Below are 14,154 nucleotides of genomic sequence, written 5' to 3' on the forward strand. Positions count from 1 at the left end.
CGTTAATTTACAATGTTATGGAAACTCATATGTGAATATGTACGTTAATGTGGAAGATATTGATTTGAAAAATGTATTGGAGGTAACCACTTTCCCTTCGATGGGACTCGAACCCATGACCCTACAGTACGCTAGACTGGTGCTTTAACCAACTAAGCTACGAAGGACCTCCGTCGGGCTTCGCAACCTAGCGGCTACTGAACGAGCTCGAGATTCCCAAATTGGACGCATAGTCAAATCACTCGCAATCCATTTATCAAGCCAATACTTCCACATGTGTATTGTACGCGTCCACATTAGAGGAGCGTGAGTATTTAGAATGTCTGGCGGCTATACACATTCTTCATCAGCAACGGTACTGATCAAGTGAGGTTGTGTAAGCTATTTGCCAGTCGGTCGTCAAGCTCAGACCCGACCGCATTGCGTAGGCAAGAGCACGCAACTCAAGTTCAGTTCAATCAAAGGTAATTGCCTATTTCCGGGGATTAAACCACCCGACTTGGACGTTAATTTACAATGTTATGGAAACTCATATGTGAATATGTACGTTAATGTGGAAGATATTGATTTGAAAAATGTATTGGAGGTAACCACTTTCCCTTCGATGGGACTCGAACCCATGATCGGGTGGTTTAATCCCCGGAAATAGGCAATTACCTTTGATTGAACTGAACTTGAGTTGCGTGCTCTTGCCTACGCAATGCGGTCGGGTCTGAGCTTGACGACCGACTGGCAAATAGCTTACACAACCTCACTTGATCAGTACCGTTGCTGATGAAGAATGTGTATAGCCGCCAGACATTCTAAATACTCACGCTCCTCTAATGTGGACGTGTACAATACACATGTGGAAGTATTGGCTTGATAAATGGATTGCGAGTGATTTGACTATGCGTCCAATTTGGGAATCTCGAGCTCGTTCAGTAGCCGCTAGGTTGCGAAGGCCGACGGAGGTCCTTCGTAGCTTAGTTGGTTAAAGCACCAGTCTAGCGTACTGTAGGGTCATGGGTTCGAGTCCCATCGAAGGGAAAGTGGTTACCTCCAATACATTTTTCAAATCAATATCTTCCACATTAACGTACATATTCACATATGAGTTTCCATAACATTGTAAATTAACGTCCAAGTCGGGTGGTTTAATCCCCGGAAATAGGCAACTACCTTTGATTGAACTGAACTTGAGTTGCGTGCTCTTGCCTACGCAATGCGGTCGGGTCTGAGCTTGACGACCGACTGGCAAATAGCTTACACAACCTCACTTGATCAGTACCGTTGCTGATGAAGAATGTGTATAGCCGCCAGACATTCTAAATACTCACGCTCCTCTAATGTGGACGTGTACAATACACATGTGGAAGTATTGGCTTGATAAATGGATTGCGAGTGATTTGACTATGCGTCCAATTTGGGAATCTCGAGCTCGTTCAGTAGCCGCTAGGTTGCGAAGGCCGACGGAGGTCCTTCGTAGCTTAGTTGGTTAAAGCACCAGTCTAGCGTACTGTAGGGTCATGGGTTCGAGTCCCATCGAAGGGAAAGTGGTTACCTCAATACATTTTTCAAATCAATATCTTCCACATTAACGTACATATTCACATATGAGTTTCCATAACATTGTAAACTATTTTCAATGTTGAAAAAAATCTAACAAGAGATATAAACACCGAAAACTATCGCAACAACCTCTATACGGAAGCTTTTGGTGTGCTCTACAAGTCTTGTGAACATTGCGATTCGTTCTGTTCACGTTTTGACCATGTTAAAATGATTTTCGGGCTTTTAAGTGCATAAAAACGCTGTTTCCCCTAAAAGTCGTTGTTCTACAAAATTTTTTTATTCACGAAAAATCTTTGCTAATCTATTTTCTTATTATTCCTCTTTTTTCCTTGGATATTTAAGTAATATAATTTCCAATGTGTGATTTACCGTTAAATTCCTAAAAATCAGATCCTGAACATTTGTCATAAATTTTCACGCTAGGATTTCTTCAAACAAGTTGTTCGGACAAAGAAGCTTTGATTTAACTTGTAAATACGATGCACTCAATGATAAAACCATATAGACATATAGTGGAATGAACCAAATTAGGAAGTCGTTTATTATAAGCATCAAATATCATATGATTTGATTTATGTTTTGTTCGAATGACTTGTTAGAAGAAATCTTAACGTGCAAATTTATGGCAAATGTTCAGCTTCTGATTTTTAAGAATTAAACGTTAAATCGCACGTTGGCAATTATATTACTCAAATTTCCAGGGAAAAAATAGGAATAATATGTATAATAAATTGGCAATTATTTGTCATAAATTTAAAATTTTTGTAGAACAACAACTTTTAGGGGAAACAGTGTTTTTATGCACTTAAAAGCTCGAAAATCACTTTAACATGGTCAAAACGTGAACAGAACGAATTGCAATGTTTACAAGACTTGTTGAGCGCACAAAAAGCTTCCATATAGAGGTTGTTGCGATAGTTTTCGGCTTTTATATCTCTTGTTAGATTTTTTTCAAAATTGAAAATATCTCAAAAACACTAAACCGAGTTGAGCCACCTCGAAATTTTAACCGAATATTTGACAGAAGGCTTATTTTAGTATAAGAATTGCAATTCTGGGCTGACCGGTTGATTTTTTGATACTTTTTGAAAACATGAAGATGTCTAATGAATATGCTGACCCGGTGGAAGAGTACTGTTGGTAACGTAATAGCCTTCCACGAAAGCGGGTTGCCGGTATCGGGGCAGCTTTCGTCACCGGGCACTTCCCGTCGCGACGGAATGTAATAGATCCACCACCGGGGACTTGCGAGCCCATTGAGAACTTAATGGCTAAAAAAAGACTCGGTACAGAATGACACAAGGAAAAGATCTGAAGGACTCGAGGCTTTGGTGTGCTTACTGGCACAAACAAGCAAACTATGGAGCCAACGGGCTCAGAAGTTAATCAAAAAATCACAATAAAACCCAGATTAATCCACCTAGTGGTGATGGTGCCTTTCTCATTTCTTTCGAGTGAGTAATTTCTGCGCACTTTTGGTATGGAAAAAAATTATTTTGACCATAACTTCTGATCCTATAGTCCAATCCGGCCAATTTTCAAAAGGAACCAATGGTACAAGATTCTGCGTTGAATGCAACTTGCGAAGTAAGTGCCAGGAAAATTGGCTAGACTTTTTGCACACATACATACACACAAACAGACATCACATCATTTTTGTAAAATAAAAGAAAAAAGATGTAGAATTAAGTTATCTTCACCCTGTATGATTTCTTTACAAGCTTCTGGAAACAGTTTCATTGCAGATGACGGTAGACAGTTTTTGGCGGATGGATCGAAATAATTGTTTCGATTTTAACAAAGCTTAACAAAAATATTGTGTTTATTGTGCAGTAGGAAACAAGTCGGGGTTATACTACTTACCGTTTTTAATTAAATTGCTTCTAGAATTTTAAAGAAGAGTTTCAAAAATTTCTTCGTATGTTTTCCCGTGCGAATAATTTTGATTATCATCTTTCTGCTTCTTCTTCTTCTTCTTCTTCATGCACCATCAAAGCGCCAATCGCAAATTCTCTCGCGGCAGTATGAACGGAGCTTAAAATAGGAAAGCCAACACTAGCGCCACCCAATCGGTAGACGGCTTCAAGAACTACATCTCATTTCAGGGGGGTGGATAAAACATCTCCAAAAATACCACACGTACACATCACGTACCAGTGCCGAACGGAAACAGCAAAAGTCAGTCCATCTATCGGTGTCTGGGCCTGTCTTTAGATATCTGTCTGTGCAGAGCATGACGAAGGATGAACGGTAAATAAAGCTTCTTCCAGCACGGATCGTCTCAAGGAGAAACGGATACCTTTGTCGGTTAGCTTCATCAGAACTGACTTCTCGCAGGAAGGTGAGGAACGAATTTGTAAGCCAAAATCCCTCGCACCCTCACGTCAGTTAGGTTTTGATATGGGCATAAGGCATCCAACACACATCTGCACGAGGTGGGTCGGAACGAAGAATCATAACCTCAACAGGCCCGACGGACAACAACGACGATGCCAGCAGCATGCAAATAAATGTGAATTTTTATTAAGAAAACATCCATGATGGCCGTATTTATCTTTAAGGAGTATTTCTCCGCCCTTGCGGTACGATGTGTACTGGCTTTTTATTAAAAGATAACAATTTTAATAAAAACCGATTTCTTTTATTGCGCTCGGCAATGATTGTTGCTTGCAGAGGCTTTGCGGCAAGCAAGGGGTGCTCGATGGAATGGGCTTTGTTGAATTGGATACCCACCGGGATCAGATTCGTGTGGTAATGTCGTAGAATTGTGGAGCAATTTTGTCGAAACACGTGGTTCTCGTTCGGTGGATGAGATTTGAATGTTAAGCATTGTATCCAGCGGGTGAGCATACTTACTTTAAATGATCCTAAGTTCTTGACGGAGCACGCTAGTTTGACATTGCGTCCTGCAGGCACTGTTACGTTTTCAATTACGTCCGTGAACTCCGGCTCTTCGACGACCACTGGAAGAGATAAGAAAAGTAAGATCGAATTAGTAATAAATTGCTTAAGAGCTGTAGTAGGATTGTTAAATGTGCTGTAATCACAATACAATTTTTCGTCCGAGGATCATTGGAACTTCTTGCGATCCAAAATTAAAACGGGAGTTGTGATGTCTTAATTACTAATATTGACATTCAGATGATATCCTGCGGACCTCATTGTTGACTAATATTGCTAATATTCCTTCATTCATATTTAGAAAATCCTCAATATTCTTCCTTAGTGACAATTCGGCAACGTTGAATTCGGAAATCAATCAAGAAACACTAAGAATCAATTTCTCGTGACGATACTCCATCATTCATGTTTATTTCGACATTCATTTGGCAGCGTAGCGTAAATGTTTATCCTTCGTAGGAATCGCATATCTCGTTCATGTACCAAAAACTTCACCAAAGCAAAGATTAAATACTTTTCTGACGTGCCGAAGATGTTCTCCACGGAACATATCCAGCGCTCTGGTACCGGGCGCTTTGAGAAATCATTTTGCTGTTGCCGAAATTGATGTCAATTTAATTTACCTTCTTGTTTTGGATCAGATGAATCATCGCTACACAACGAATACTGGGTGGGTATAGTTTGCCGGTGCACAGACAAACTTTTCAGTCGTGACTACCATTGCGAATGAGCAGTCGAAAAGCAATATTGACGTTTTTTTCTGTCTTTCACGGGAGTAGTTCCCGAAAACAGAATGGCAAACTCGTGCGTGGAATGATAACTGTTGTGGCTTTTCTGTGAATGCATCGATTTTCTTGAGACATTCGTTCCTTTAGCTGTTCTTGGTGCATTTTTCCTTGAACTAAAAACAGGTATCTGATAGGGAGCAGTATAAAGAACTATTCTTTTTCAAGGGCTACAATTGATAAAATGAATGAAATCAAAAGTTAGCGTTTTCACTGTTTTTAAAAGCAAGTAACGCTTTTGCTGAAGCCAATAATTTTCAGAATGTAGATCTTTTATAAAACGACACACGAATATTATTATCCGATTTAAGAGTAATGTCATGTTTAATAAGTTTCGCTAAACGGACAACTTTACCTTACTTCACTTACAGATATCGGAAAATAAAAAATGTAAACTAAATAATCGCGAAATATATTCAATTTGGTCATGCATTTTTTTAACTAATTTTATTTGCTAATTATCTAATACATGCATTCACCTCTTAGACTAAGTGTTCCATGTTTTCTTAACACTATCATCCTTAATGGCTATGATACATTTTTTATTATTATCAATACATTTCAATTGTCTCTGCCAGTTAGGATTTTTCCACTGGTTTAATTTAACCATTTTGAATTGAATAGTATTCAAAGTTCCCCTATCAGGATATAAATAATTGTATCCACACAAAAAGTGTATAAATGACATTTATTAAATAGATCTTGCTAAAAATAGTTATCTGCAAATCGAAAACAATTATGGTTCTTGCTTCTTTAATTGTATCGCTTAACGTATCGCACGAAAAAAGTTTTCTCGTGTTTCAACCACCTTCTTGTGCCACTTTCGCAATTTCTGTTGAGAAAAACTGTCTGCGCTTGAATTGATAACCACGCTAGTCATTTATCTTCGGAGCGCTAAAAGTCAACTGCCCTCGTGACAGCGTGATAAAAAATAGGGCGGGAGTGGGCCGGTGGACCTTAGGGTGGAAAGTGCTTCCAGCTGGCGGGGTCAGCGGAAATAAAACGGTATAAATTGTTCGGAGCGTTTTGTGTGCAATGGTGCTAAGCTGGAGCTTAATGTAGTTTCTATTTTGAATTGCCATCCGTTGGATCGGTACGGCTGGTGTGGTAATGTCCACTTTCCAAGCATCTGTCGACCAAGTCTAGTCTGTTTTGTAGAAAGATGGAAAGTGTCCTCGGAAAATTGCTGCTTGGAAATAGTTTTTTCTCCGAAAACGGAGAGGTGATTATGGGCAATATAATTAACAGGCTCATTGCGATTGCAAACGACTTGAAGGTTGCCCTTTTTTTGCTTTGCTGTGAGTTTAGCTCAGTAGAAGAATTCATCTTAGTTGAAAATGTTTTTAGAGGTTTTTCCAATTGGGAACAATGATTTATTAGCACCATCTACTCAGGAGATACCTTTACGTGGTGTATTACGGAGTATGATTTACTATGGCTACATTGCCAACTGATACAATCGATCGGGACCATTCATGGTAGCTAATGCACGAACACGGATTTCCGGATAAACTAATACGGTTGATCAAGGCGATGGATCGGGTCACTTCAGTAGCATTCTCGAATCCCTTCGATACGCACTGAGGGCTACGGTGAGGTGATGGTTTTTCGTGCCTCCTATTCAACATTGCTTTGGAAGGAGTAATACGAAGGGCAGGAATTGACACGAGTGGTACGATTTTCACGAAATCCGTTCAGCTATTTGATCCGCCGGCGACATTGATATTATGGCACGTTACACGCCATACACCATTTCCTAGTTTCCCTCCGAGTATTGTACGCAGCACTTTTCGTTCGAAAACCCCAAAAGCTCTCTGGTAGGCCTCTTTTAACGTCCATGCTTCAGGTCCATAAAGGGCCACTTTAGAATCAGAGTTTTGTATAGAGCAAATTTCGTGTTCGTCTGCATGCTGCGTGATCTAAGCTGGTTACGTAACCCGTAAAAGGCCGTATTCGCAGCACACTTCACTTCACATGTCACAAGCGTTCCAATGTAAACAAATTGTTAAAAAACTTCAAACACATCTCCATCAAGTACTACCTCAGCACCACCTGCCACCATATACTTTGTCTTGGTACAGTTAATGGTTAAGCCTATCCTCGCCGTCTACCTCTGCAGTGGGACAAAAGCCTCCACTACTGCTCTGCGATCGATTCCAATAAAGTCGATGTCGTCCGCAAAGCCCAGGAGCATATGCGACCGTATGATGATAGTGTCGTTCCTCTGCACGCCAGAACTCTAACTAGCGCCCTTGAGTGCAATGTTGAACAGTGCAAAACCCTGCTTTAATTCGTCTAAGGTCACAAACGAGGTTGACACTTCGTCTGCAATCCGAATACTTGATTTCGAGCCATCCAGCGTTGCACGTATCAGTCTAATCAGGTTCACCGGAAAACCATGTTTGGAAATTATCTGCCACAGCTCATTTCTTTTCACTGAATCGTACGCTGATGTGAAACCAATAAACAGATGGTGAGTCTGCAATTTGTACTCCTGGAATTTATCAAGGATCATTCGCAGGCTAAACATCTGATCCGTCGTTGATCGGCCTTCACGAAAACTTGCCTGGTATTCGCCGACGAAAGACTCCTCAAGCGGTCTCAGTCTGTTAAATAGGATATGCGACAGAATGTTGTATGCCGAGTTCAGAAGAGTAATCCCTCTGTAATTGGTACATTCTAGTCTGTGCCCTTTCTTATAGATCGGGCATATGAGGCCATCCAACCAGCCGGCAGGCAGTTCTTCATCCTCCCATATTTTCTAGATAATGTGGTGGATTGATTGATGCAGCTGCTTACTGGTGGACGATGTTCTGTCCAAGATTGTGCAAGCAATTTCTGAGGTCCACCATTCTGGCCTGGATTACTTTTGTTAAGTGATTGCAACGGGTTTTGAGTGCAGGCAGCCCAGTACGTTGGTACTGTCTGTGAACCACGTTGCGAAGACGAATGAGATCTTTGGTGAGGGTGTCAATGATTAGGGTGTTGCTTACCTGACGAGCCGTTGGAACATGCTCTCTGGCCACCGAGATTGCCTCTTAGATGGCGCACAGCTGGCGGTCGATACTTTCTGGCGTCTCCGGGCACACCTCGTAGTCGATAGTACTGCTGGAACCGCTGCCAGTTCACTCCGTACCGTTTCGATTGCCACAACTGTTGTCCCAGGCTTGATGCGTTCAGGTCACCGGCAATGATGTACTGACCTTCTCGCCGCGTAAGCTTGTCAATGTCTTTCTGAAGGGCGGCCGATGTACCATCGATCTCTTTGACTTGAGTTGAGCAGTAGGCCACGATGAGGGTGCTTGCTCCAAAGGAAGTGGCGACTTTTACACCATTGGCCTCGATTATCTTGAGCTGCAGACTTGGCAGTAGATGATAATTGACGTTGTTCCTCGGTAAGATAGCCACACCTCCTCCCCTAAAGTTAGACCGATCGAGTCTCACTACACGGAAGTCCGGAATATGTTCACTCACCTCGGGCTTTAGGTGCGTTTCCGTGATGAAGGCCACGTCGATCTCTCTCTCGTCGAGGAAACCAGCCAGCTCAATAATTTTGCTCTTAAGTGAACAATCGATACAATTGACCAGACCCACCCTAGCAACCATTCTCAATGACGAACATGTCCAGGGTGCGGATTTGGAGCGCCCAGGAACGTGTTTTGCACCCGCGTAGTCACGTTGCTAGTTGGGTTAAAATTGGAACTAGCTGGTCCGATGTGTAGAGCGGTGGGTCGCTCTCGAGCAGAATGGGCTCGTTATCCTGACGAAGGAATCCACGGAGAGGAAGTGGGGGGCATTCGCTGGTGGATGGAGCGAGCGGTTTTGGAGCATGAATTGATGCTGCAGCGGCCACAAGCCGTTTGTGAGGTTGCAAAGGTGGAAACCGGGATGGCCGGAAAGTTTGCCTTGTTGAGAGCAGGAACACGGTTCTGCTTCGGAAGGGTCCTGGTGGAGGCCCTCTTCCGGATTTCCAAAAACGCCGCCCGTTTTGGACAGTCCTTGGGTGTAGCCCGATGTTTGTCGCCGCAGTTGGCGCATTTGGGTTCGGCCACATCCATATTGTCGCACTCTTCGGTCGGATGGGGTTTGCCACACTTGTTGCAGCGCGGTTTCATGCAGCAGTGCCGAAGTTGAAGCAAGTAGTGCACTGCGTGACGTCGCGGTGCATTGGCTGTTATCGCTCCCAGTCGAGTTAAGTTCGTCTTGTCGTGACAAGCCCTATTCGTTTTGTGCACGGCTACTGGTTTCGGGCCGCAATTCTCGAGTTCCGCAATGAGATCTTCTTCCTCCATGCCGTGCTGCCTTCGCAGCAAAACCTTGGACGGCTTCGTGCCGGGGTGGTCATGAGTGTAGGGTAACCAACTTGATTTGGACCCCTACACCCTCCTGGCAACATTTTCTGGATTTTTGAACTAAAACCAATGACGGAGTCGGAGTAAAGTCGGATCGTTTGTGGGCAAGTTGTACGTTTGTCGGACGGACGGTTTCAACGTTGCAAAGTTGGTTGGATGAAATCAAAATAGTTCGATTTTGCTCCGATTTGTGATGGGGGGAGTCAACTGTTGTACAACCAAGTTGCATTGTGTGTGGTGTTGTTGTACAACACTGTTGCTTTCAATTCTTCTGGTGGAATACCCAGGAGCAGAAAGTGATTTTTACGATAATACAGAACATAAGATAATATGCGATAATAATAATAATAAATAATAATAATAGATAATAATAATTGAATAACAATAATATAATATCAGACCTATGCGCCGCCGCCGGTGATTTTCTTGCGCCGTCGCCGTATGGAAATTGACCACGCCGCTTGGCCACTAGGGCCCTTGTTATACAGCGTATGCTCGGTCAAACATATTTTGTTCTAAAACCGCCTGACAATTTAATTATTCAAAAAATGTCCCACATTTTTCTTCGGGAATTTATGGAAATGCTCCTATAACGCCAATAGATATTCCTTCAACAATTTCAGAGTCAGAGATTTTATGAAAAATTCTGGAGGAAGAACTTTCGGTAGAATTCTGGGAGGAACTTGAACTGAACCTTGGAGAAATTCCAGGAGGCACTTTCGGAGAAATTCCGGGAGGAACTTCCGGAGGAATTTCGGGAGGAACTTCCGGAGGAATTCCAAGAGTAACTTCAAGAGGAATTTCGGAAGGAACTTTCCGAGGAATTCCGGGAGGAACTTCTGCAGGAACTTCCGGTTGAATTCCGGGAAGAACTTCCTGAAAGAGATACGGCAAGAACTCTCGGAGGAATTCTGCGAGGAACTTGAACTTGGAACTTTGGAGGAATTTCAGGAGGCACTTCCGGAGGAATTGCGGAAGGAATTTCCGAAGGAATTTTGGGAGAAACATCCGGGGGAATTTGGGGATAATTTTTTTTGTGTCAAACGCAGATTCTGATAAGAACCTATTTTTAATCCACAATACGCTTTTCCAATATCTCACGCAACCAAACCTTAGTCATAATCTTGCGTACAAAATTCACTTGACTGCTGCTGCTGTCCGACTATTTTTGATTTGATTTGATTTATTGGACTATAGGCTGTAAGCCCGTTACCCTACTTATACATTATACACATAATTGATGTCACATATACAATTGTCCTCTTAAAAATAATCTTAATCTACCACGAATTACATCTGTTGTCATGTTTGTAGAAATTACATCTTGTAGTCTGTTAAATTCAGTCATGAACCTGCTGGTGGGCTCGTGCTGCGTGTAGTTCCTTGATCTAAATGGAGGATCGAAGACCCTCCGACGACGAACAATAACCGGGCTAGTATTGAAGTTGAGCCGGTTATAGAGATATGGGCTACTAATTCGCCCTCTCAAGATGCTACAGAAAAAGACGATGTCAGCAATCTTGTGTCTGCTACTGATGGTGTCGAGGTCAAATAACGAGCAGAGATTCTCATACTCCGGTAACTCTTCTCTCCATCCAAGGTTTCTCACAGCAAATCTTAAAAACTTTCTCTGTACTGCCTCCAACCGTTGAATATGAACTTCATATTGTGGCCGCCACACCACACTCGCAAAATCCAGTTTAGTCCTAACGAGGCTAACATAAATTGTGAGAATTGCATGTGGATCAGTAAGCTCACGTCCAAACCGTCGGGTGAGAGCAAAAAGTTGCAATGTGTCCTTAATGAGTCTGTTTATGTGTTCGTTAAATGTCAGTGACTGATCCATTGTTACGCCCAAATCTCGAACACTATCTACTCGTTGCAGGATTGCATGACCTAAACTGTAAGTAAATGATATCGGCCGAACTCTTCTGGTGTAGGTAATGACCGAGCATTTGCTTGCATTGACGCTAAGTCCATTCCCATTAACAAATCTTTCAAAATTGCAAAGATCTTTTTGCAGCAAGACACAGTCATCAAGGACTTTTACTGGCATAAAAATTTTTACATCGTCGGCATAGATCAACACTATCGCGTTAGTCATAAATGACGGGAGTTTATTCATGACCATGACAAAAAGCAGCGGGCCCAACTGGCTACCCTGTGGAACTCCTGAATTAACATCGAAGGAAGCCGATGCATTGTTGCAAACTCTCACATACTGAATTCTGCTCAACAAATATGTTTTAATCCATTCGAACAACATTCCTCCGATGCCAAAATCGGCTACCGCGCGCATTATACTGTCTATCCCAACAACATCGAATGCCTTACTCATATCCGTATAGACACAGTCAACTTGATAGCCTTTAGACATATAGTCCGTAACCATGGAGCTGAATTCACACAGGTTTGTCACAACAGACTTACCTTTCAAGAATCCATGCTGAGCTGTCGAGACATGTTCGTTGATTCGTTCGTAGAGATGGGAATAAACTAGTCGTTCAAACAATTTCGGTATCGCGGATTGAATTGCGACACCACGGTAGTTTTCCGCATTACAACGAGATCCTTTCTTATGTATAGGAGTTATGTGCGAGATTTTCCATAGTTGCGGGAAGTAACCAGATGACAACGAAGAATTGAAGAGAAAAGAGAGGGGTCCTGCGAGTTCATCCTTGAGTTCCTTCAAGAGCTTAGATGGGATTTTGTCGGGCCCCGCCGACTTGCTTATGTCTAGCTCCAACAATCCTTGTTCCACTTCATCGCGTGATAAATCCATAAAGTCCGTGGCAGCGGCGTCTGGAGGATTAATTTCATTCACGGGATCGCTTCGATAAACACTCTTGAAGTAGTCAGCGAAAAGCTCTGCGGTGTCCTGTCCATTGGTTGAAGATTTGTTTCCATACTTCATCTCTTCCGGGATGCCGGCATCCTTCCGCCTACTGTTGACAAATTTCCAGAAAGATTTAGGATTCTCCTTAATTCCATTTTGAACGCTAGCAATGTACACCTGGTACGCTTCTCTGTGCAATACTTTGAAAGTAGCTAGAAGCTCTTTATAGGAGGCAATATTCTCTGGAGTAGGGTTTCTCCGCTTTTTCTTACATGCTTTTCGTTTATCTTTGAGGACATGGATAAGAGTAGGAGAGAACCATTCTGGGTATGGATTCTTTCGAAATGGACGATCTTTTGACAATGGAGCGAACCTTGTGAAAATACTAAATAATGTGTAGTAGAACGATACAACATTATAGTCTATGCTATTCGTCACAGTCACTTGTCCGCAATTCAAAATATCAATCGAATGAAGAAATTGCATCTTCGACACCGCCCGCTGCTTGTATGAGTCCGGTTCGTGTTCAAATTCAGTTTTTGAGACGAAGATGTTGCTCCATAAAACATCCATCAAAGCAGCTTTAACCGAAGTGACATCAGTTAATCCAAGATTGAGATGCTTTCTGGGCACCCCTACTTCTAACTCTCGTAATGCATCAGTTGCGATCGTCAGTTGCATAGCATAGTGGTGAACTTCATGCTTTACTAACGGTTCAGTCACGGCGAGTTGGCAGGACTCAGTGTCAGTGGTATTACTCTATGATTTTCCGCTAAGATGCCACCATTTAGAATACATTTTCATTACCGCCACAGATGCCCCGAGTCCGTAACCAACGCCATTTTGAGGAGGAATTCCGGCAAGAACTCTCGGAGAAATTCCTGAAGGAACATGAACTTGGCACTTTGGAGGAATTCCAGGAGGCACTGCCGGAGGAATTGCGGGAGGAACTTCCGGAAGAATTTCGGGAGGAACATCCGGAGGAATTTGGGGAGGAACTTCTAGAAGAATTCCGGGAGAAACTTCAGTTGGAATTCCGGGAGGAACTTCCGCAGGAATTCCAGGAGGAACTTCCAGTTGAACTCCAGGAGGAACTTCCAGTTGAATTTCGAGTGGAGCTTTCGGAGCAATTATTGGAGGAACTTTCAGTGGAATTCCGGCAAGAACTTCCGGAGGAATTTCCAGAGGAATCCCGGGAAGAACTGTCGGAGGAATTCTGGGAGGAACTTGAACTTCGAACTTCGGAGGAATCCCGGGACGCCCTTCCGGAGTAATTCCGGGAAGAACTCCCGGAGTAATTTCGGGAAGAACATATGGAAGAATGCAGAGAGGAGCTTCAGGAGGGATTCCAGGAGGAACTTCCGGAGGAATTCCTGGAGAAACTTCCGGAGGAATTCCTGGAGGAACTTCCGGAGGAATTTCGGGTAGAGCTTTCGGAGCAAGAACTTCCTGGAGGAATTCCGGCAAGAACTTCCAGAGGAATCCCGGGAAGAGCTGTCGGAGGAATTCTGGGAGGAACTTGAACTTCGAACTTCGGAGGAATCCCGGGACGCCCTTCCGGAGTAATTCCGGGAAGAACTCCCGGAGTAATTTCGGGAAGAACATATGGAAGAATGCTGAGAGGAGCTTCAGGAGGGATTCCAGGAGGAACTTCCGGAGGAATTCCAGAAGAAACTTCCTGAAGAATTCCAGAAAGAACTTCCTGAGGAATTCCTGGAGGAACTTC

General features: G+C 42.9%; 1 protein-coding gene across 2 annotated transcripts in view; it reads right to left on the reverse strand.

Moving 5' to 3' along the window:
• The window catches only part of LOC134212313 (neurotrimin-like), a 332,613-nt gene that overhangs the window by 204,093 nt on the left and 114,366 nt on the right, over positions 1 to 14,154 (reverse strand). For both annotated transcript variants that reach the window (XM_062690045.1, XM_062690046.1), the window contains exon 3: positions 4,411 to 4,517. In XM_062690045.1, the coding sequence (XP_062546029.1) occupies positions 4,411 to 4,517 (107 nt within the window). The remainder of the gene's footprint in view (positions 1 to 4,410; positions 4,518 to 14,154) is intronic.

Source organism: Armigeres subalbatus, chromosome 2 (assembly GCF_024139115.2).
Source record: "Armigeres subalbatus isolate Guangzhou_Male chromosome 2, GZ_Asu_2, whole genome shotgun sequence".
NCBI classification, from domain to species: Eukaryota; Metazoa; Arthropoda; class Insecta; order Diptera; family Culicidae; genus Armigeres; species Armigeres subalbatus.